Source organism: Vulpes lagopus, chromosome 10 (genome assembly GCF_018345385.1).
Source record: "Vulpes lagopus strain Blue_001 chromosome 10, ASM1834538v1, whole genome shotgun sequence".
In the NCBI taxonomy this organism is placed as follows: Eukaryota; Metazoa; Chordata; class Mammalia; order Carnivora; family Canidae; genus Vulpes; species Vulpes lagopus.
In genome coordinates, this window is record NC_054833.1 from 42,106,777 (window position 1) to 42,131,244 (window position 24,468).

A 24,468-nucleotide genomic window follows, 5' to 3' on the forward strand; every position below is an offset into this window, starting at 1 on the left:
AGGTTAAAAGAAGTCATATAAGTAAGCCTACAACAGTGCCTGACACATAGAAGATACTTCTCAAATGTTTGTTGAATGAATCTCAATAAGGAAATTTCACAGAAGATGCGTAGGCCCATGGAAAGGGAGCCTGGCAAGTTTGGGTCTTAAGAGAAGCCTTCCTAAGCCTTCTTTGCTGACCCATGAAAGGCTGTGATTTCACGATCTTGGAGAATACTCTAGTCACTGTGAGTCAGGCATGTTTCTGAGCTTCTGAGGGGCCCCTCAGAAGATGGGCCACTTTCTTCCTCCTCAGAGCAGCCTTGCGCCACCACCAACGCTGGGGCCATCACAAGAGGAGGCAGTGTGAGGAGGAGGATGGAAAGGTGATACCGCTGCCTGTCGGAGAGCCTTTCAGCCGCCAAGGGTGCTGTGCCTGGTGGGGACAGCAAATGCATTTGCTGCCGGGAGGATGCCCCTGACACCCCAGCAAGGAGCCCATGAATGTGTTTTCCAGCACTGTTGCTAATGGCTTCATCATGGCTTTTTATGAGATGATGTGAATTGCTCTGACCAATGAGGCTTAATGGCCTCCCTCAACGAGCTGCCCGGTATATTCTCCCTGGAGGCTCCGCTCAGAGTTAAGCCAAGAATATTAATACAGTCCGGATGCAGGTCCTCCTCCTTCTCATAAAGTTGTGGAAATTGAGGTCAAGTTAGGTCCCCTGCAACGTTCTTTAAATAAGCAGTAGAGTGGTTTGTTTGCTCCTTGGTCTTCCTGGTGGGGAGGGAGGGGCCTCCAGCAGGAGACCTGGGACTGGGCCCCTCTCTTCTCCTGCCTCGGCCCCCCTTGTTCAGAGGTGGCCCTTAGCAGGGAGGGCGGGCCAGATTCCACCATTCAGGGCTGCGTCCCATCGGGCAGGAGACACTGAGGCCACGTGCTGGTGTGAGGGGTATAGCCAGCTGTGCTCCCAGTCAGGTGGCCCTGCCCCAGGCAGTCAGGCAGCTGCCGTCCTGAGCCTATTCTCCGGGGGGACAGAGCACTACAGTGGGACCGGGCCAGAGATGCGTGAGGTCTTTGCAGCCCTGTCCATCCACCCCCCCACCCCCCCGCCCTGCGTCTCACAAGTGAAGGAGTGGAGGCCCAGGGAGGGCAAGTGTCACCACAGTCAGTGTCAGCACCAGGTTAAGAACCTGGGTGGGTCTCTAGCTTCCTGACCTAGATCTTATCCACCCACAGTACTGCTGGCCCTTGGCCTCGAGAGGTGGAAGACTGCTGTCAGGGTCTCCTGCAGTTTTCTTTGCTCCAGGCGAGCATTCTCCTTCTCCATTCACCCTGCACCTTTCACCTATGGTATGATAGAGAGTGCATGAAGATCCTTATGGGGAGTGATGGGGTCAAATTTCAATTCTATTGCTTCTTAGCTGTGTGATGTCTGGCAAGTCACATCACTATTCTCAGCCTATAAGAGGGAATGATTAGGGCACCTGGGTGGCTGAGTGGTTGAGCCTTTGGCTCAGGTCCTGGGATCAAGTCCTGCATAGGCTCCCCGAGGGGAGCCTGCTTCTGTCTCCGCCTATGTCTCTGCCTCTCTCTCTGTCTCTCTCATGAATAAATAAATACAATCTTTAAAAAAAAATTTAAGAAGGGCAGCCCGGGTGGCTCAGTGGTTTAGTGCTGCCTTCAGCCCAAGGCCTGATCCTGGGGACCTGGGATCGAGTCCCATGTTGGGCTCCCTGCATGGAGCCTGCTTCTCCCTCTGCCAGTGTCTCTGCCTCTTTCTCTCTCTGTATGTGTCTCATGAATAAATAAATAAAATCTTTTAAAAAAATTAAGAAAAGGGAACGATTAAAAAACAAAAGAGGCGATTGATGCCAGGCCCTCTCAGGGTTGTGCAGATAGAGCATGGAGGTTGTGCATGGAGGTTATGGGCATGTACTTGCTTGCCGTATAGTGGTGCCCAAGAAATATTTATGACCTAAGCAGTATTAGCATCTCTCCTAATGTCAACAGTGGGTGCCAATAGTGGATCATGGCTTCAGACCCTTCAGTCTAGCAGAGTGATGGCCAACCTCTTCTCCGTGGGCTTCACTTGGCCTGGAAAGTGAGATGTTATAACTTTTGCCATTTGTGGGCTAGGCTGGAAACTCGTGGGAGGGGGCAGGAACTGTCTCACATCTCTCCTTGCTGGTGCTTGTCAGCGCTCAGTAAGTGCTTCCTGGGTGACTGGCCTTTGAACCATGAATGAGGATGGGGCACACACGCCTCTGGGTGGTGGGAGGTGAGTATGGGACCGTGGCTGATCCAACCTCTCCTCTCACCTTCCCCACAGCTCGCCCTGAAGATGTTGGCACCAGCCTCTACTTTGTAAATGACTCCTTGCAGCAGGTGACCTTTTCCAGCTCCGTGGGGGTGGTGGTGCCCTGCCCGGCCGCGGGCTCCCCCAGCGCGGCCCTTCGATGGTACCTGGCCACGGGGGACGACATATACGACGTGCCGCACATCCGGCACGTCCACGCCAACGGGACGCTGCAGCTCTACCCCTTCTCCCCCTCCGCCTTCAATAGCTTTATCCACGACAATGACTACTTCTGCACCGCGGAGAATGCGGCCGGCAAGATCCGGAGCCCCAACATCCGCGTCAAAGCAGGTGAGGCGCCAGCCACCTGCTTCCTGCTGGGGAGCTCTGTCTTAAGGGCAGTAGTGATGGGGAGCAGCTACAGCCCCTCGTTCTGAAGACACATGTGTGCCCTGCTCGGGAGGTGGGGGTGGGTGCATGGAAGGAGTCCCTCTCTCAAGGAAAGTTTTCTAGTTCTTTGGAATCCTAGCTCCCTGCTTACTGTGTGTCCTTAGGCAAAGAGAACACTTCTCTGAGCCTGCATCTTCTCCTCTGCGAAGCTGATGCCGGTACCTGCCCCGATCATCACTCCCTGGGCTGGTTAACTGAGATAGCGCTCATGTAGATCACGTGGTTGCTTCAGTGCTTGGTTCTTGGAAAACACCCAGCAAGATCCTTTCTTTTCAAAACCCATTTATTGAAATAGCTAAAGAAAAGTGCACATAAGTAGATAGCTTGGTGAATTTTCACCAACTTTAATATCGAGATCAAGATACACAATGTCAGCATCCCAGAAGCCCCCCTCACTCTCTTTCTGTCACCACTCCCCTGGGGGAAACCATTGTCCCGACTTCTAACAATACAGGTGTTTGCCTATTTTTGTACTTTATATAAATGGAGTCCTACAGTATGTATTCTGTTGAATCCTTTGCTCACTATTATGTTTGTGGGATTTATCCCTGCTGCTGTGCGTCGTTGAATGGGGTTTTTCATTGTCATGGCTGTGTAGTTGTTCTGTTGTTCGACTTTACCATGTTTATTTCTCCATTCTGTTGATGGATCTTTGAGTAAACTATATCTCATGGGAACTGGCATTTAGGTAAAATTCCTAAAGCAAGATTTTAGCAGTGAAGGACATTGGTCCTTGGAAGGGTCGGTGGAGGCAAGGAAGTAAGGAGTTTTCAGCTGTTGTCTTTAAAGAAAACAGAGAATCTCATTTCTCAGGGTTGGGTCAGGAGGCGAGGGATTGGCTTAGGTCAGCTCCTCTTAATTAGGATGTCGTGAGACACTGGTGTGTATGATCAGTTGTAAGGTGTGCCTTAAAGAGTAAGAAAACCCTGAAGTTTGGGGAATGGTCCTCTTAGAAGGGCTTTTTGGGTGGGAGAGGACAGGTGGTGTGTTAGTTAGCCCACCGTGATGACACCAGGCTTAGGTGCACCATCTTTACTGGTGGATGTATGGGGCAGAGAAGAGGAGGTGCCAGGGAAGGCCTCCCAACCTGCCTGCCTAGGAACAGATCCTGCAAGTTCTCTCACTTCCAGGGTCCTTCTGCTTCAGGAGTGTCTCTCACAGTCCAAGGTTCCAAGTAGCTAGGAATGGGTATATAGAGAGGGTGAAGTGGGGTGGGCACTCTTAATTAAAGAGCTGGTCTTCATCCTATGGGCTTGCCTGGGGATAGATGTGAGCTCTTAGAACCCAGAACCGTGCTCAGGGCGTCCATCCTGGGGCTCCCCATGGGACTACTTTTCAGGAGTAGGTCCTCTGCACTGTTCCCATGACACCACCAGGTGCTGGGGTGGGAGCCCTGAGGCCAGGGTTTGGTGCAGTTCTGGCCTCTCCAGCACCTGGAAGATTGGGCTAAGAGGAAATAATGGCCTATTTCCTGTTATGTGCCTGTCACTGAGTTAGGAGGCACTTTTCACAATAATCCTATAAAGTGTTTCTTACAAACAAGAGACTAAGACAAGGAGGGGTTAGGTGGCTTGCCTAAAGGCACACTTGAGCCCATTGTGTAGCTGTAAGGACAAGCAACATCTTTGAGGTGCTTTCCTGGGTCAGATCTTCTATGTGTATCATCATCATTGTTGTGTCCTTTTACAAATAAGGAAACTGAGGCTCCGAAGGTTAACTGGCTGTAGTGCAGGGTCACTCAGCTGCCTGGAGGAAGAGGCAGGGCATGCTTGCTCTCTTCTCACCGTTGGCCTCTGCTGGCTCCCTGGGACTCCCAGCACATAAATCCCAGTTTTTTTCTACTCTTCCACGTTGCTTCCCTCCTGTGTCGGCTCCCCCTCGGCCTCCCGTGTGCTCACCCCAGAGAACTGACAGCAGCTTACTCCTCTCTGCCTTCCCCGCCTCTCCTCCACCTCAACTGTATCTCTTCCCCACCACAATCACCACACAGGGAGACGGGAAAGGAGAGAGGCCTGGGGAGGCCAGGCAGGGCTGGCCTGACTAGAGACACAGCCAATTAAGTGGCTCTTGATGAAGCCAGAGGGGCTGCAGGTGCACAGCCAGAGGGGCTGCAGGGCCCCGAGCATCACCCTGGCAACCGTGGCAGGGAGAGCAGGAGGGCACGCTGCCCAGGTGCCTGCTGAGGGACAAGGTCGGGAGGCAGCGGAGATCTGGATGCACTAGCTCTGCTTGGCAGGAGGGGTGGAAGGATGGAGTGAGCCTGGAAGAGGCCAAGCAGAGGAGGACATGGGAGAGGCAGAGGCTGGCCCACCCATGGGACCTGACGTGGAGTGGCTGTAGGTGACAGTGCCCCCCAAAACCAGCCTTGGGACTGAGGCAGAAGACCCCAAGCTGCACACGCTGCAGGGGAAGGAAGGAACAGTTCTGGAGGGAGGGGCAAGGCTGGGGATGAGGCTGTAGGCAGTGTCAGGAGGTAGGAAAAACAAGAAGGATTGTTGTTTTGGAGAATCCTGAAGACCATCCATTTTCAGAAACAATCACAGTTTTAAACATTCTCTTCCCTCATCCTTCTACACCACCAAGCCCTTCCAGAAAGTTTGATGCGTCAATGACATTTTTCCCAGGTTGCCTTTCACATCAAAGTGGCACAGAAATCTGTGAGTTAGATCATGTGTCACAGTTTTTATTTTTGGTAAATTATGGTCACCGTGCCCCCAAACAATTGCCACCTTGGGCCCAGGAATAAGATAAGAAGTTGAATGTGGTTTCCTTAGAGGAATTCTATTGTATTTCCTTGTTTCCTATATATCCTTTTGTTGGGTGAGATCCCAATGCAGGATTTAGGGGCTGCCCTCAGGGTGCTCCAATCTAATGGCTTGTTAAAAACTCAAATTAGAAAGGTTCAACGTCAGATTTACGACCTTGCAGGAGGAAATGAGATATTTCTGAGGTAGGCTGCCCAGTGGAACGGGGAAGAGGTTGCTCAGGCAGGAGTCAGATCACAGCAGGAAGTTCTGGGCTGGTTAAATGGGAGGTGGGGGAGGAGGTGATGGGGAGCAAGGCCTGGGGGTGCTGAGCTGGCTCTCTGTTCCCTCCTTGGGCCCCCACCATGTCCCAGCCTTGTGACATCCCCTCTTTCCCGCCCCTTCCTCTCTCTGCAGTTTTCAGGGAACCCTACACCGTTCGGGTGGAGGATCAAAGGTCAATGCGTGGAAACGTGGCCGTCTTCAAGTGCCTCATCCCCTCTTCAGTGCAGGAATATGTTAGCGTTGTGTCCTGGGAGAAGGACACGGTCTCCATCATCCCAGGTAAGGCAGGACTGTGGGGCCATGGTGGGCAGGGGTGAAACAGGGGCAGATGAAGCAGAGGTGCTGAGTTGGTTGTTGACCTGAGCTCTTGAGGTTGGTTCTTCTGGTGACTGATTCATTCTTACTGTCCTGGTGATGCTTTGGCCGAAAAGTGTCGTTGGTCTCAGCTTGGTGCATCTCTGTGTGGGGCGTTGAAAACCCATGTGCTGGTGGCCTCTGCTGGGTGTGCAAATGTCCCATCTGACACAGGATGGGCCCTACTCCCCCAAAAGAGTGGGGTCCTCATCCTTCCTGGCTCCTGAGTCTTCGCTTGCCCTTGCTCCTTGTGATGGGAGGTGAGGCTGGAAGCACCTTCACTGGGAAGGGCTGTGGGGAGAGGGGAGCTAGGAGCTGGCTGTGGTCTGCATGGAATGACCAGAGCACTGAGCACTGGATCCTCAGAGGACCAGACCTGAGTTTCATGCACATGGGACTGTTTTTTGTTTTTTTTTTTTTTCACATGGGACTGTTTTTATCATGAGTTGGCTAAAGATCCCCATTAGGATTCTTGCCTCACTCTTGCCTGGTGTCAGGGGAAGAGGTTAGTACCGTGTTGTAGGTTCACCTTGTTAGAGCAAGCCCTCTGTTACTGGTTCCTTTTCCCTACACAGGGTTGTCTTTTCTATGGGGAAATCAGGTCTGGAAACCCCCAAGAGAGGACCAATAGGCCTCTGGTGTTCCCTCCTCCCCCCACTGGTCCAGCATCGCTGTCTTCATCTCAGCACGTTGCGTGGACTCTCCTGCTGCTTCCTCCTTTCTCGGCTGAAGACCTTGGTTTTTCCTTTCTGTGAAATGGAGGAATTTGACCAGGTGCCGAACGCCCCTGCAGCAATCATGTCCCATTGTTGGTCGTATGAAATGATTCTAGTTGCCAGGTTTTCAGGTTACTTAGGGGGAGGCAGACATCTGTGCGTGATACCTGTAAAGCTGGGCTTCTTAATCCTGCTACACGGTTGAGTCCTGGGGGAGCTCTTGGAAAACACTGATGCTTGGGACCAACCCCAAGTCAGTATCTCAGAAGAAGAACCTGTGTGTTGGTATTTTTAAAGCTCTTTACATGGTTCTGATGCATAGCTAGGAGAAGCGCCAATGCTCAGGCATATTTACAGCTAACATGGCAGGATACTCTTCTTGAGACATTAATTTGTGTTTTGCTCCTGGTACTTTTTCCTACTCTCAGTTCCAAGCAGATGGCCAGGCCATTATGTTTCCCGGCCTCGGAGCTTGTAACAGGACGGGAATCGGAATCTACTTTAAGACAGCTGCTCTTCCTGCCTTTTGTAAAACCAGAAGCTAATAGGAAAGGTTAGGGTGGGTGTTCTGGCTGGGGAAGAGAGTCTCTGAGGACAAGGAACAAACGGGAGACGAACGAATCCCAGGAATGGGGATGGGACTGTGGGCCGCTTAGTGGGTGCAGCTGGAGGAAGCAGTTGGACCCCACAATGGATGGCTGTGTGTGGCTCCATGGGGTCTGGGACTGGAGCCAGGGTTCTTGTGTCCAAATAAGGCATGAGGTGCACAGCTCAAGACCCAAAGGGATCACGCAGGCAGGGATACCCAGCTGGTGAGAGACCCCGGACCTTGGCATATCCCTGGGGGAAGCCTCAATGAGGAAGATTGACTGTCCTGTTTATCCAGCAGAATCAGACTGAAGGTGCTTGGCAGAACATAAAGAAATGTGGTATTTCTTATACACTTGAGTGCATGGACCAAGAGTTCTACTTGTTAAAATAAGATCATTAATTTTATTATTATTATTAAATAACAATTATTTTCCTCTGAGTGCTTATTATATGCCAGGCACTGGCTAAGAAACTTTCACGTGTGATCTCATTTTATCCTCCTAAAAAGTCCATAAGTGTATTTTTTTCCCCTCCACTTTGCAGAAGAGGAAATGCTCACAGAAGTCAAGTAACTTCTGGGTAATGTGTCTATTAAGCAGGGGACCAGGACTTGAACTCATGTCTGTTCTTTCAACCTGTGCACTCATCCTGCACACAGCAGCCTCCCAGTACCCATACAGATGGATCCAGGAAAGTGTTCCTCTGAGGCTTTAAATGTGGGCTCTTGACAAGGAGGGCATGCATTGTCTACAGCACACATTTCCTCTCAGGAAGGGGGTAAAAATAGTCCGTGTTGGATTTTAGGGAAGGCTTTGTGGAATCGAGTTGAGTACGGTGATGGAGAGCCTGGACTCTGGGATGAGACTGCCTGGGTTGAGACTCATTCCACTGTTTAACCAGCTGGGCGAGTCATTTGTCCCACAGTGGCTCAGTTTCCCCAACTGTAATGAAATGGGGATGATGACCCTACTGTGTAGGGTTTAAGAAGCTAATATATATAAAATGTTCCGCCCACTGAGGAGAGCTGTTGGCAATGATGGTGATTATGAGGAGGAGGAGGAGGGGCAGGAGGAAGAGCAAGAGTGCTTTCTCTTTCTCCTGCTCTTTCCTGTTGCAGTGTATCCATTTCTCCTGTGTAACAGGCTCTGGGTACCCCCCCCCCCCGCCTTAGACTGAGTTTTGCAGGGTGGGAACTGGCTTGTTTTCATCCACACATCCCTGGCTTCTAAAGCACCACCTTGTGCGTGCAGGGCAGATGCTCACTAAATGTTCCAGGGGAGCAGGAGCAGATGGTTGGAAGAGTTCCGGAGGAATGTGGGAACAGTATTGATGTTAAGGGTGAGTGCGACGGGCATGGGGTGGTATGAAGTCCAGCTCAGACCGGAGAGAAGGAAGGTTTACCTGACTCCTGTGCGTAGGAGCTGGAGGCAGTGAGCTTCCCTAAGGCGACCCTTGTAGTTGGTGCTTCAGGGCTATCTTTGTTGTCAAGACATGGCTGGTGGCCCCAAAGGGCATAATTACCAGGGAAGGGGGCTTGATGCTAATCTGCAGGACTCCGCTAAACTTTGGTTTGGTAGCACCCCTTTCTTTATGATAGCCTTGGAGAATTCTCCTCCCCTGCCCAGCCCTTCGGCACCATCCATAATCATTCTAGATCCTTCTACAGCTATGTTTTAGATCCAGGGACGGACTTTCCAAAGCACACAAATCCAACTAACACGTTCCTGGAGGAATCCATGAGAACCAGAGACTGGGGTTTTGCTTCCTCCATAGATGAGAGGCCAGAACTTGGGCTCACATGCTGCATGCTGTAATTTTGGAAAATGCAAATTGTTTATTGTTGTTGGTTTTTTTTTCCCCTCATAAAAATAGGATTCTCTGCCATCCATACTTACACTGTACCCAGTGTGTGTGTGTGTGTGTGTGTGTGTGTGTGTGTTGTCTGGAGATTGGATGGCAGCTTCTCATGGTGGGGGAAGATTTAATAATTAGATTGCCTTGGAGCTAAGGAAAGATCAAGGAGCCCTTTATTTCTCCCTGATGCCTTAGGGTCGGCTTCTTGAGCAGAGGGAAAGTGCTGACTTTCATCTCTGGATATGCAGGTCTGGGTTCAGATCCTCCACAGACCACAGGGCCAACAGGAGCAGGTGCTGGAGAGCAGGAGGAGGGATGGGGAGGAAATGCAGGTCACTCAGGGTCCCAGGAGACATCTCCCTGAGGAGAGCAGATGCCCTTCGAGGAGAGGGCCCAAGGGGGTGGCCTGTGAACGAGGAGCCTGCCTTTCAACACTTCTCTCTGAGGGGGTTTGGAAGGAATTAAAGGCTTGGTGCCCAAACAAGCTCTGTGAGTTGGGTATTTGTTCGCAGGTTAGCCATCCCAGCTGTCCCCAGTTGGGAGGGGCAGGTGAGCCTCCCTGCTGAAACTCTAAGCAGCTCTTTGATCGTGCTTTCCCCAGGTAGAGGCTGGAGAGACCAAAATGCAACCTTTCCCCCTAATGGTACTTTTCCCCAGAGCTACCTCCTCTATCTGCCCCTCCACTCCCTTTCTCCAAGCTGGTTTTCTTCCTTCCATTGGGCTGTTTAAAGACGTAAGAGAACAGAGCCTCTCACCTATGAGCTGGCAGGTTCCTACCCTTTACTGCTCTCCTGGGGGCCTCGACCTTGAGGAGAACTGGCTCTCCACAGTGAGTGGGGTGGGGGTAAGAGGGCAAAAGGCTGTGCACAAACATAAATAAAAATTAAGGCCTCCAGTGAAGCCGAGATGCGGTTTAATTTCCCATCTGCATGATCACCATTACGATGCATGTTATTGGATATAAAGATAAATCCAGCCCTGTTCCTAATAGCTTTTAATTTCCACCAGACCTGATTATATCGATGCGGGCTCCTTGTGGGAGTTTCCCAGCATGCTCTTCACCAGCATCCTGACTGGCTGTCTGGGCCCCCGAGGGGAGTTTTGGACACTGCTCAGATGCGGGCCAGATGTGTCCGCGGTGCTCTGGAAGACAAGCCTGGATCGGCTCCCTCGTCTGTGAGGATGGGGCTCTGGAAGGCCCGGCTGGGAACCCTGGGCGTTGGGGGAGGGGAGAGGCGGGGGCAGGGAGGAATCTGGTCAGAGGGGTCCTTTCTGGCTAGCGGGTGGTGCTCCTGGACCGCAGCCCACCTTTGCCCGAGGAAAGAGTCGGTGAGCCCACCTTCCTGATGGCCCTCAGGGTTCCAGGCTGTTCTTGGGTTTCCACACCTCTTTTCATTTGGTTGCCTCTCTCCTCTGTACCTCTCCCCTCCTCTCCTCATTGCTACCTTCCTCCTCTTCTGGCCTTTGAGCTTGGTCCACCGTGTGTCCCCTTCCAGGAGGCCTTCCGATGGAACTTCCTGCTCCTCTGGCTCCATTTCTGGCGCACTTCCGCCATTTCCTCTTGTGTGATAGGTGGTGGTTTGTGTCTGCTTCGCTGCAGGAGGGGATACAGCTGTGTCTCTCCATCTCTTTATCCCCAGGGCTCTCCAAGCACCTGTCACAGCATAATAATAATAAGATTAATGATAATATCTATCATGTATTGAGACCTAAATTATCTCTAATCCTCACAATAACCCTTTAAGAGATAACATTTTTTTGGCTTTGTTGTTGTTGTTGTTGTTGTTTTCCTTCTAATTTCATAAATGAGGACACGGAAGTCCAGGGCAATTAAGCAACTTACCCAATGTCACGCAGCTTATAAAGGCTGCAGCCTGGGTTTGAACCCAGGTCCTCCAGGTTCTGCTTTCTGCTACCTCTCCAGAGCAGGCTCCTCATTGAGAATGGACGGTCCTCAGGTTCTCACAAGGGAGGAGGGTCCATACCTGTCTTCTGCACTTGCCCAGGGATCGAAACGTGTCACCCACCCTTGCACCGACCTCTGGCTGTGTGTTCAGTGACCAGAGGCTCTGGCTTCTCTGAAGGGCAGCAGATCTCCAGCTGAAAGATCAGTGAACAAAACAACTATTCTAACAAGGAGGCTTTATTGGGCGCTGGCTCTGGTTTTGGCCCAGGGGGAGACACAAAGACCGTCCTGATCTGAGAGTTTAGGATTCTGTTCATGTTGTCAGCTCTGACGGACAGGGATGGATAATCTCAACACAGTAAACAATCACATACGATCGTGGTTTGCTTTGGAATGCAGATTCAGCGTATTAATTGCATTTCACTCAGGCTGATACTGAGACTACCTCCGATCCCATATGTCTACACCAACTTGGAACAGGGGATGGCGCAGACAGGAGTGAGCTGGGTGGTGCCTGGAAACCAGTTTGGATGCATCTAGGCCACAAACGAATGGAGTCACAGACTGTCAGAGCTGGAAGGGCCTGGGAGGTCCTGGAGCCCAGCCTCCACACTTGCTGATAAACCCAGGTCCAGACTGATATGTTCTCAGGCCCCACTTCTTCACCCCCTCTCTCCTGATATTCTCAGGGTATGTTATTTGAACTGTTCAGGGGGTGCTTTTCTTTTACTGTCAGACTTGCTTCTTTGTCTATCTAAAACCTGCCCATCTTTCAAAGTCTGGCTCAGATACCACTTTTTCCATGATGTCTTGCCCAATTTCTGCTTTGAATGGATTTAAAAATCACCCTGATTAACCTTCTTTGAGGGGACCCTTTTGTAAACTCCCTCCAGACTTTATGGGTTCCTTGCTCAAGGCACTAACCGTGTTTTGTCCTGTAATATTTGAAATCTGTGTTATATTCATTACAAGAATATATAACCAGCAAGGGCAGGCTCTGTATTTTATCCAGACCCCTCTCCCTTCCAGTCTCATAGAAGATGATTAACGGAGATGACAAAATACCAGTCTCTCCCCCACTGAACTGTCATGTGGCAGGAAGAAGGAGGCAGGCCTATGTAAGGTCACAAAGAAACTCCGTGGCATCACAGGGTTTAAGTTGGGTGGTCCTTGGTCTTATTTCACTGAGCTGCTTCAGAGCGACTCAGAGAGAGATGGCTTCTATGGGTTCCTCCTGTGATGCTCTGCTGTTTAGATACAAAATTGGGAATTTCTGGGGGCCACCTGGGTGGCTCAGTCAGTGGAGTGCCTGCCTTTGGCTCAGGTCATGATCTCAGGGTCCTGGGATCAAGCCCCACATCTGGCTTCCTACTCAGCCGGGAGTCTGCTTCTCCCTCTGCTCCTCCCGCCACAGGCTCTCTCTTGTTCTCTCTCTCTGTGTCTCAAATAAATAGAATTTTTTTAAAAAAATTTTATTTTTTTAAATAAAAATTTTTTTAAAAAATTAAAAAAAATTTTTTTTTTTAAATTGAGGATCTCCACTCTTGACTATTTAGGGCCACAGAGAAAAAGAGTTGGGATGGTCAGTCTGGGCTAACATGAAATAGTGTGCTCAAGGCAATTTGACAAATGGGGTTTGGGCCCCTGCCAGGTGATGGGCACAGGGTCAAGCCTTGCAGAGGAGTCGCACTTGCCTGGGACCTGCTTCTTCCCTTTAGCAGCTCCAGACAAGAGTTGTAGTATTTTCCCATGAAGAGAATGTGTCGTGATGCTTTCTGATGGTGGCCTAGTGAGGCATCATGAGAGGAAGGGAGGCCTGCAGTCCAGTCTCGGAGTACATTCTCGGGGTCACGGGGCAGAAAGAGTGCTTCGGGTGGAGGTGGCAGCAGAGGCAATGGCAGGCAAGGCAGTAGAGGATGGGGTGATCTGGAGGGTGAGTGAAGTGGTGAGAGCAGTCTGAAAAGGATGCCAGGACACAAACGTCCTGCCAATTCTAGAACAAAAAAAAGGTATGTGTGGAGGGGCAACATCATAATAATGACTCGTACATATTAAACCCTTCTTCGGTTGCCAGGCTCTGTTCTAAGCACTTCATGTGTTTAGCTCATTTGATCTTCACAGCAATCTGATGTGGTGGGGACTGTTACTCCCCCAGTTTAGAGATGACAAACTGAAGCACAGTGAAGCAAAGTGAATTGCCTAAAGTTGGTAAATGGTAGAGCCACAGCTTAACCTTATGCATTCAGACGCCATTATTTATGCTCCTAAGCACTACATTCTCTCGCCCCATGAAAACAGGACATGCAAAGTGTATTTTAAAAACTGCTGCAAAAAAATAAATAAATAAATAAATAAATAAATAAATAAATAAATAAATAAATAAATAAATACTGCTGCAGATCCACAAGAAGGGCGGCACCTGGGTGGCTCAGTGGTCAAGTGTCTGCCTTTGGCTCAGGTCATGATCCCAGGGTCCTGGGATCAAGTCCCACATCAGGCTCCCTGCAGGAAGCTTGTTTCTCCCTCTGCCTATGTTTGCTTCTCTCTCTGTGTCTCTCATGAATAAATAAATCTTAAAAAAAAAAATCCACAAGACAGCCCAGTAGAAAATTGGGTAACAGATGGGAGCAGACAGTTGCTAGAAGAGGTAGTGGGATGCAGCAGGAAGAAGGCAGGCTGTAGTCTGCTAGTCCTAATCGGTGCTCTTGGGTGAGTTACTTTCAAAGCCTCAGTTTATTCATCTGTAAAATGGGGATAATGAAGCCTGTGTGTGGAATCCTTTTGATAGAAATCAAGCCTCTTAGGAGACTTGAATTCTCAGGTGGGGAAGCGGTGGCCTAAACACAGTGGGGAAATGATCCCCCAGGTTCATGACATTGTCAGCCTTGGGCCTTGTTGGGTGCTGGGTGCTGGGCTGGCAGCAGAACAGGAGATCACGAGGTGTCCATATGGGACTAGGGCCAGATAGAGGGCTGCTGTGGCATTTTTAAGTCCAACAGTCTGTGATAGGATCTGGGCAGAATGAGAGAAACAAACGACCAAGATGTTGTGGTTTTCATCTGTATTTATTTGTGCCTTGCACGGTATCCGATAAAAATTATGTTGAGGGAAGGTAATGAAGGCATGTGGTTTGGTGCCAGCGCAGCAGAGATCCCTTCCTCAAACTGCCTGGTCTAATCTCAATGTGCTCAAACCCTGGTTCGATATTCACTAGTATCTCCATGATGCCATCCAGCATAGAAAGTGCTTTTACATGATCTCATTTGCTCTTTACGGTAACCCCTATTGCCTTCCCCACTTTACAGGCGAGGAAGCAGGTGCAACGAGGCTTGGGGGCGCACACAGGAGAGAAGGAAGAGAGGAGGACGTAAACGTGTATTAAGACACGTGTGTCTGCGGGGCCCTGCGGCAGGTACCTGCATAGCCTCTCATTGAATTCTCCTCTTAACTCTGCGAGGCAGGTCTGCCACCCCCATCATAGGTATAAAGAAAATGAGATTCAGAGAGGCCAAGCAACTTGCTCCAGGTCACACAGCTTCTCAGTGGCAGAGCCTTGCACTTGGACCCCAACACCAGACTCTTTTCCTATGACAGGCTTTCATGCTTCCAGCCTGAGGGAGTCTCAGGAACACTAGGCAATTGCTACTTTCTCACCAAGGCAGTTGGAGAGAGGAAAAGGCAGCCGGCCCTTAATTTTGGTGGTGTTGCTTGTTTATTGTTTGCTTTGGTGGGGAAGGGGCATCAGGTTCAGACAGCCTTAATTTCTTCCTTTGGGGTGCAGAGAGAAACTCCTACCTTTTAAAGCCATAAACCACCCTTTGCAGGTTCGAGATGACAGGGAGACATTCAGAAACAGCAGAGGGATTCTCTCCCTAGTCGGAGGGCCTGAACTGAGATGAGAATCATGGTGATTATCATGATTAGTAAGAAAAGAAGTGATCCATCATTGCACTCTTAGGTGATCGGTGCTTTTCATGAGTCATTTTGTTTTATCCTCGACAGTGTCTTGTATAGTGGCTGGCATTATGAGCTCCGTTTTGCAGATGAGGAGACTGAGGCATAGCAAGCTCTGTCGTCTGCTCAAGGCCACAGAGTGAGGATCTTGGCCCAGGGTAGTGTGATGTCAGCTCCTAGAGATAACTTGGGCCACCTCTTAAGCCATGCCCTGCGCCCTGTGTTACCTTTCCTCTGTACAGAGCTCGCTGGTTTACAAAGCCTGTTTATAGGCATCATTTGATTGAGTCTTTCAATTCCATCTGAGGGAGCCAGGAAGGGGAATACAGGGACTCCAGTTTGATGCCTGTACCTCGGGAACCCATGAGGCCCCACCTGGACTGCAGGCCCACAGCTCCCCGGTACCCCTTCCAATCTCCCGGCAGGCAGGCTGCTCTGCAGTTGCGCGCCAGTTGGTTGGTTCCAGAACCATCAGCCACGGCTCCACAGTCAAGCAAAATAGTCTGTGTTCACAGGTGCCTCTGGCGGTGTATGCATGTGTCGTGTTTTGCTTTTCCATTTAGTTCATGGCAGGTGCCGCATTTCCAGAGCCCCCACTGGGTGAATTTCTGCAGATTTAAGACAATTGCAGGCAAACGCTTTGCCCCGAGATCATGCCGTGGCAGTGGACGTGGAGCAAGTGGCATTGTTTGGTTAAGTTGGCACCTCTGTAAGTTACCCTGAAATCAGAGCGGGATTCTTTATAGAAGGTTATCCTACACATAAATCATCATTAGACTACCTCATTTTTGTTTAATGCCTACCTAACTGTGCTGTAGTCTAAAAATGTGTGTTTAGTGAAGTCAAGGGTTGCAGGGAAATTATAGGGTTTTCAAAAACCCATTTGCTTTGCTGGTGTTCACATCAGAATCAATCTTGCCTTTAGTTCTCAATCTCATTGCAAACATGCGGTATTGCTTGCCGAATTCTGGCATTTAATGTAGGGTAGCGTTTATTCAGAAGAAGCCAACGGTGCTTACAGAATGGTAGAGCTATGTATAGATGGAACGTCCTGCCAAGCCTGTGATTTTGAACTCTGTTGCATATCAAGGAGACCTCACAGGCCAGGACCTGAGCCATGTGGGTACAGGGCTATGGTACCAAGCAGGGGCCTGTGCTGTGTAGCTGTGGGCGCGGAGTCTGTCCACAATGCCACAAGCCTCACTGTGCCCCAGCATAGAGTAGGTATGCAGACATGGTTTGTTGAATGGCTACCAGGGAGGTTTAAGGGGGTGGTGGTGGTGGTGGTGGTGGTGACTGACCTTCGGATTTGGAAGGGTATGGCTGCTGGTCAAGCCCTTGTTTGATCCCGTTATGCCTCAGATTAGCAGGGCTTGCTTAGAGCCTCTTCTTGAGGGAACAAAGCTATAGAGCAAAGCTGAAAGAGTCTATAGGCTCTGGCCTGGTGAGACCAATTCCACTTACTTGTCATGTCACCTTAGGGTCCTTTGATCTGTCTGAGCCTTCTTTTCAGCAGTTGTGAAGATTAGAAGTCAAGTACTTTTTCTGTATGGAGAAAAATCTATTTTCCATGTATAGTTAACATTTTTCTATATAGATCTGGGGTTTTTTTTTATGTTTTTTGTTTTTAACCTATGGATCCTTTATATGTAGGTTGTCAACTTTGTTTTGTGGCTGATTGGACATGCAGGGTAACTGTTCCAGGATTAGTCATTTCCTCCAGGGCAGGAAAGGCTCCAGGAGGAGTGAGCGAGTTGGTGGAAGCATCTGAGGGTGGGCGTCTGATTGTGGGTATCTAGGGGTGAGCAACTAGGAGTGAATATGGAACTGAGCTGGGGTCTTTTATTAAATTTTTAAAAAAATTTTTGAAGATTTTATTTATTCATGAGAGAGGCAGAGACATAGGTAGAGGGAGAAGCAGGCTCCCCACGGGGAGCCTGATGTGGGACTTGATCCCAGGACCTCAAGATCACAACCTGAGCCAAAGGCAGACACTCGACCACTGAGTCATCCTGGCATCCCTGAGCTGGGATCTTATTACATGGGTGGGGGGTGTCACTTGGCCTTCAGGTCTGAACGCATAGGGAGGGGTAGAATGTTGGGGAGACAGACCCTCATGTCGGGGCAGGGTATTTCCCCGAAGGCCTAAGTCTAAACCCTAATCTTATGTTGGCTTTTGTGTTCTAGCAGGCATCTTGTTGTGCCCAGAAACTTCAGGAACCTAGGCATGGGCCTTTGTCAGCTGAGGCCTGTCCTTCTCCATGGAATGCTGAATGGGTAGAACCAGGAGCAGCCTTCTGCATCCAGACTGGCAGTGGGAGCTCAGAGGTTGGCACAAAAGCCTCTAAATTCAAAGTTTTTTTTCTCTCACACCTAGAGGCTTCTCCCCTCCATGTCAGGATCAGAACATACCTGAACACCCACATCTTTAGGAACATGGAATCTGCTGGAATCCTAGAGAGTCTGCAGAGCAGATGACAGAGTGAAAGAGCAAAGCTTATGAGAGTGGAGGTGGAGTGGGAAGTGGAGCCTGGGCTTTGAGGTCAGCTACTTATGGGCACTGGAGACCGCCAGATGCCGGATGACCCTCATCCTCTGCGTGGTGGTCTGGTGGGCTGGCTGAGACCTTGTCAAGCAAAGGAATCCCTTCTGAGAGCATATGCCTGGGGGCCCTCTTTACCACCCCTCGGGTGGGACCCAGAAAAGGCTTGTACCTAGAGTATTTCAGAGTCTGCTGTTACTGACACAAGCCTAGAGAGGCGATTGTACCTCCTCAGGGCTTGCACCCAGGAAAAGGCACAGACTCCATAAGGCTGTAGCTGGCAATGCCATATCTTACATTGGCTTCATCCCCTGAATCTGTCTAAATGGCTATACTGGCATGAGCAACAATCAGTGGTTGGATTTTCAGTTCATTATTTAATTTAGTAAATATTTTTGAGCACTTCCTGTGTGCAAGATGCTATGTTATGTAGACCGTGATTCCCAAGGGTCTTTGCTTGAGGCTCTCAAGGGATTTGGAGAAATTCCTTTTTTTACACACCAAAGAAACTCATTTTTAATTAAAATGTGTATGTGTATAAATAGTATGCAGGACATGATTTGTACATATTGAATATGTACGTGTATGTACTCACACTCAGTTTTTCTTTAAATTCCGGTTTAACATCCAGGGTGAACTTAGTTTCAGGTGTATAATACAGTGATTCAGTAAGTGTCCTCCTTCATCCCCATCACTTGTTTCACTCATTACCCCCCCCCTCCTCTCTCGTGACCATCAGTTTATTCTCCTTAATTAAGAATCTGTTTCTTGGTTTGCCTCTCTCTTTTTGTCCTTTTTCTTGTTTTATTTCTTAAATTCCACATATGAATGAAATCACATGGTATTTGTCTTTCTCTGCCTGACTTATTTCATTTAGCATTATCCTCTCTAGCTCCATCTGTGTCATTGCAAATGGCAGGATTTCATTCTTTCTTCTGGGCAAGTGATATTCCATTGTGTATACATACCACATCCTCTCTATCCATTCATTGATCCCTGGGCACTTAGACTGTTTCCATAAGTTGCTATTTCCATAAGATAATGCTGCTGTAAACATTGGGGTCCGTGTCTTCCTTTTAATTAGGTTTTTTTTTTTTTTGTATCCTTTGGGTAAATACCTAGTAGTGTGATTGCTGGATGCTAGGGTAGCTCTATTTTGAACTTTCTGAGGACCCTCCATGCTGTTGTCCCTAGAGGCGGCACCGGTTTGCATTCCCACCAGTAACGCTAGAGGGTTCTCCTTTCTCCCCCTCCTCACCAACACCTGTTGTTTCTCCTCTTGTTGATTTTAGCCATTCGGACAGGTGTGAGGTGATATCTCATTGTGGTTTTGATTTACATTTCCCTGATGATGAGTGATGATGAGCATCTTTTCATGTGTTCACACTAATAGTTTTTGCCCCTGGAAAGAGAGACTCACTCACCTGTGTAGACTCCCAGATGCACCTGAGAGCAGAGACCCAAGGGAAGGGCATCACCATAGGAGCATGGAGCTCAGGAGTGTGTCTGGGTGAGTGTACGGATATTAGCCTTTTCTCCTGACCACAGGAAAGTACCCTGTTCCCCTCTTCATCTTCTGGGCTGAACTGAGAGTGAATTAGGTTTTGTGCATTTTGTGGACAGCCTCGTATCAATGGCTATTTGATGAGAACTATGAGGTATAGGGCTAGGGAGGGTGGGCGGAGGCCTAGAAGATGTAGCAAACTGAGCCTGCCTTTGAGGGGCTTGCTGCCTAGTAAACAGGTTGAGCTTGAGACACAGGTGACCCCAACAAGGCAGAGTATGATTAGGGCACAGGAGAGGCACAGCCTCTGGGGACTCAGAGGTTGGGAGCCCTGTCTCGTGTGGTTAGAGCAGGCGCCACATAAGAAGCAGCATTTCCCATGGGTCCTGGGGAATGGATTGTTTTTGGCAGACCGTGCTCCTGCAGGGGAGAGTGTTCTAGACCTGTCAGTACTCAACTTTAGAGTCACCTAGGGAGCCTTTAAAAAAACACTGTCCAGGCCCATCTCAAACAATTAAGTCTGGGTCCCTGGAGGGTAAGACCCAGTCATCTGTATTTGTGAAAGCCCCCTAGGTGATTCTGGTGAAGAGCTGGGTGGGAAACCCCTGCTCTGCATACAGGAGGCCACTGGGGTAAAGTGCCAGAATGCTGAGAACAAAGGCTGTGTGCTCTTCAGGGAGCTCAGGATACATTTAAGGGTGGGGAGTCATTGATGCTGTACTGAACTGTATGTAACAAAAGGTCAGTGGGGAGCCAGTGAAGATTGTGAGTAGGGAATGGTCAGGACTTTGGGGAGTTTGGTCTTCAGCGATGAAGGACGTTCCCAGAAATGTGGAGATCATCTGTCTCCATCTCCTGAAGTCTATGTCTACCCTTGAACTTCCCAGGAATTATCACTGGGCATCCATCCTTCAGGCAGGCAAGCAGGCCGGCTGGCCTCAGAGTCTAAGCAGTATAGGGATTAAAGACAAGCTAAACAGTCTCTTTATTTTTATGATATTAGTGAGTTAAATTTGTATTGTGCTTTTACAGTTCATAGTGCACTTTATATATTTTATACTTTGACTCTCAGAAAGTTTCTGCACAGCATGGAATGGTCATTTCCAGCTTAGATGAGCATATGGGCTTGGAGAGGTCTCCCACCAGTCCTTCCTATACTAGGGGATGCGCCACGGGCCAGCAGTGATTCAGCTTCTGGACTGTGGGCCAGATACTGAGCCAGGCACCATTACAGATGTGACTTCACATTTTAAAGACAGAGATCTTTTCTGTTTCTACATAGTCTGTGGCCCATGATGAATGGGCAGAGGCTCTACCCCACCAGCAATTATACAACTGGATAAATAAAGTGATAGTATGAGGAAACTGGGAAGTGTTTGCCCAAGGCCAGGTAGTAGAGTCAGAGTGGGAGGTGAGGTGATGCTACGCAGGGTGCCTGGGTGCTGCACTTACTTGCATGGAATTTGGAGAGCAGGGTGATAACAGCACTTGCCATGTGCCAGGCACGGTGTGAATTACTTTATACAGACGGCCTTGTGTAGTCCTCCCAATGTCATGCTAAGGTGGCAGGGATTACTAGCCTGCTTTAAAGATGAAGAAAAGGAAGCACATAGAGATGAAATATCTCACCCAAGGCCACACAATTGGTAAGATGTACAGCGGGGACTCAATCCCAAGTCATGTGATGCTTGGGCCTGCTCTTCACCTCTAAGCCATACGTCTGGGTCTCCTGGGTCACTGGGCTAGCAGTGCTACATCAAACAAGACCACAAAAGTCAGGCTTCGATCTAGGTGCAGGGTGTCCAGATCTGAGGTCTCAAGCTGAACGTCCAGGTATGAGGCCTCATCCGGAGCGGTGGGGGGTGTCCAAGTGTGAGACCACCCTCCAGGCTGGGAGTGCCTGGGTCCAGGTATGATCTCTTGAACGGCTCTCTGCTCTTTGCCTTTCCCTCTCTTATTTGGATCGCTGCCTGACTGTTACCAACCCCCCCCCAGAATGTGATGGAGACTGAGCCAGAAAGGGGGAAGGGGCACAGGTTTCCTGTTCCACTCTCTCATGATCTGATTCTATGTCCCTTCTCTGGATCTCCCATTTCTTCATCTGTAAGTGATGGGGCTGGAATAGATGATTCCCTACATCCCTTTCAGCTTGGTTCAATTCCACATGCTCTTTGGGCCCCATGGGCCCTCTGTCGTACTGGGCACTGGGGGCACAGTGACAGTGTCCTGCTTGGGGAGACAGACATGTCAACAAAAGAGCTCCAACATGTATGTTCCTTAAAGAATCTCCTGCTTGCATATGGGCAAAACAGGAATTGTCATGGCAACTGTGTTTGTGATAGCAAAAAATTGGAAACCAATACGGGTAAATTAAATCTCCCAGATTTTGACAATGAAATACTATACTGCAGGGGAAATGCATGAAGCAGAGCTTTACAAATCAGCCTGGACATGTCACGAAAAAAATGTTGAGTGGGGAAAAAAAGCAAATCGCAGAAGGATGCGTACATTATGGTACCATTTGTGTAAAGTTTGAAAACATGCAAAGCAGTCCCTTGCATTGTTTCTGGATATATACATATGTAGCAAAAGTATAAAAACATGCATGAGGATGATAAACACCATATTTAGGGTAGCGCTTACCTCTGAGGAAGGAGGCAATGGGCTCTTGCTGAGGGAAATACAACTGTTTGCAGAATGTCTTATGTCTTAAAAAGATCTGAAGAAAATATAGCCAAAATAAACATGGCTGATCTTATATTATTTTTACCCTTTTCTATAAGCGGGATATAGTTCATTAGCCAAGCGCTTATTTCAGCACGATACAGGCAGAGTGTGGGGGTGAAGGGCGGGGTCACACTTTGGGGTGCCCCCCACCCGTGACATGCCAGGACCGGGGGTCTGGGAGTGCAGAGAGAGTGGATTGTTTGTGAGTGTGGGATTTGGGGGCTGATCCCAGGGAGTCTTTGTTGGTGGAGCTGGGGAGGGGCTAGCACACATACCCACAGATCAGTGATGTTCTTCACGACCTGTTCCTGTGCCCTCTGCCTGGGGCCACCTCGGGCAGGGTTGGTGCTCAAGAACTGATAACAGCAGTGGTTCAAAGTGGTACAAACATAAGAGGAGGAGAGATGTGTCCGCTCTGGGATCCCCTTGTAATCTGTTTCCTGGTTTAATGAGAGTCTGGAGAGCCAGCGGGAAGCTGCTGGAAATGAAGAAAACCTGATATTCATGAGGCTGGGAGGCCCCTGGCTCCACCATCCTCCTTAAGAGCTGGGAGCTGGGGAGGGTCCTGGCAGCTGTCCATCTGTCCTTCCATCCTGCGGGGCAGTGAGTCAATGTCACAGGCCAGCTGGGGAGGAACAAGTGACTTGGGGATGGGGGAGAGGCCTAGGTAATTACCTGCTTTGAGAGATCCACTCACAGTTCCAGCTCAAATGACAAGAGAAAGCTGGGAGCCCAGGTCATAGGTGAGTGGGAAAGCTGAGAGGGAAAGCCGATCTCCAGGTGCTCCTGGGGGCTCCCCTGTGGGACCGGGGGAACAGAGGGTGTGCTGCGCAGGGGGCCGGGCTCACCAGCTGCCACCGCCTCCTGCACCTCTCCCAACACCTCGTTTTATCCCAGTGTATCCTGCAACGGCGATTTCCCTTGTCCTGCCCTCTCTCTGGTTCCCCTGCTCTCTTGCATCCCCAGATTCTCAGGGAGGCACACGCAGGTGGACTAACGGGTAGATGGTCAGGGTGGGAAGGGCCTTGGAAACCACGGAGCCCTCTGTGGTCCTGACTGGACCCGGGATCCCGGCCTCAAGAAGCTGCCTTGCTACACAAGGAGGGATGCATCTCTTTTTCAATCGGGTAGATTTGTGTCGAGGTCCTCTGAGGTCTGGAAGTATTGCCAGAGTTTCCAAAGAACACGGAATTAGCATGCGTGCCAGCCTGTGTGTGTGTGAGACAGAGTTCCTACCTTTTTTTGTCATAAGTAGGCCTAGAACAGACGCATTCCTGAAAAGCGACATATCCAATCTCATCTCAAATGGAGGAGTACTCTTTTCAGGGAAACCTTGAGGTGATCTTGGCAAGCCCGTGAATCGCTGGGCACGCTCACCCACCGCCGATGCAAGCAGACACTGGTATAACCTTTCTGGGAAGCAGTTTGGCAGTGTGAAGCCAGCAGCGTAAAGCCGTAAACTTTGGGCTCTTTCCTTAAGAAGTAACCAAAGATGGCAGTGAAGATTTCTGTTGACTGCAATGTTACTTACAACAGTGAAAAAATCTTAAAAAGATCCCAAATACTAAGATAATAAGAGGGAGGAGGGTGAGTAAATAGTTTATGGGTACAATAATATGATGAAATTTTCCACTGCGTTTTTAATATGAGAAAAAGATCATAATATGTTAAGTGGAAAATACATTTTATCTATGTAATAGGATTCCAACTGGTTAAAAAAAATACACGTGTACATTTCATAGATGAACATCTCGAAAGAAATGCTTCCAGGCTGTTAGGGATTGTTGTGGTTATCTCTGGGCAGTGAGATTAGGAACGATTTCTGTTTTCTGTCTTACAGTTTTCTAAATATTACAGGTCTGTGTTGAAGAGATTAAGCACCAAGTGGTTTGGGAATGGGAAGTCCATATCTGAGTGCAGGTGCCTTGCAAAGTCGCTGCTACTCCTGTTTTTCTCTCAGCTTCCTCTTTTATGAAGTTCTTTATGTTAGGCTGAAATGTGCTCTTGTGAAATTTGCTCCTCAGGCCTTCCTCTGCCCCCTCCGTACCCCTGGGGCCAACACAGATTGAGCTTTCCTTCTTGCCTGGTAGTACCCATTGGTTAGCTGAAGACAGACCTCATCCTGTCCTGCACCCCCAACCCCGTGTCCCTTTCTCCCAGCTGGAGCAGCTTGTTTCTGCAGCCGTCCCTTCTAGGATCTGATCTGATGTCATCCTGGGTGCCACCTCTGGTCATGCTCCAGTTTGTCAGCATCTTTCTTTCTTTTTTTTTTTTTTTTTCAAAACCCAGCCAGAGAGATGGCCCATGCTGCAAATGGTATGAACAGAGGGCTCCCTCCTAGGCTGGAACATACTTTCTCCCAGTACAGCTGGGAGCAGGTTTTTATCAGCTACCCTGTGGCCTTGGCTCCTTCTGAGCTTACTGGCGCTCAGGAGTTCTGGGCCCTGAATTTCTCAACTTCCTCATTTCTAAAATAAGAACAATAATATTTTTCTATAACCCAGATCTCGATACAGTGGCCCTTGCCCCTTAAAAGCTACAAAAACACCTCTCATCTCAATT

At 49.3% G+C, this 24,468-nt stretch overlaps 1 protein-coding gene across 1 annotated transcript in view; it reads left to right on the forward strand.

Moving 5' to 3' along the window:
• DSCAML1 (DS cell adhesion molecule like 1) overlaps positions 1–24,468 on the forward strand; it is a 344,574-nt gene that overhangs the window by 13,977 nt on the left and 306,129 nt on the right. The window contains exons 2-3 of the mRNA XM_041769839.1: positions 2,313–2,630; positions 5,891–6,037. Coding sequence (XP_041625773.1) covers positions 2,313–2,630; positions 5,891–6,037 — 465 coding nt within the window. The remainder of the gene's footprint in view (positions 1–2,312; positions 2,631–5,890; positions 6,038–24,468) is intronic.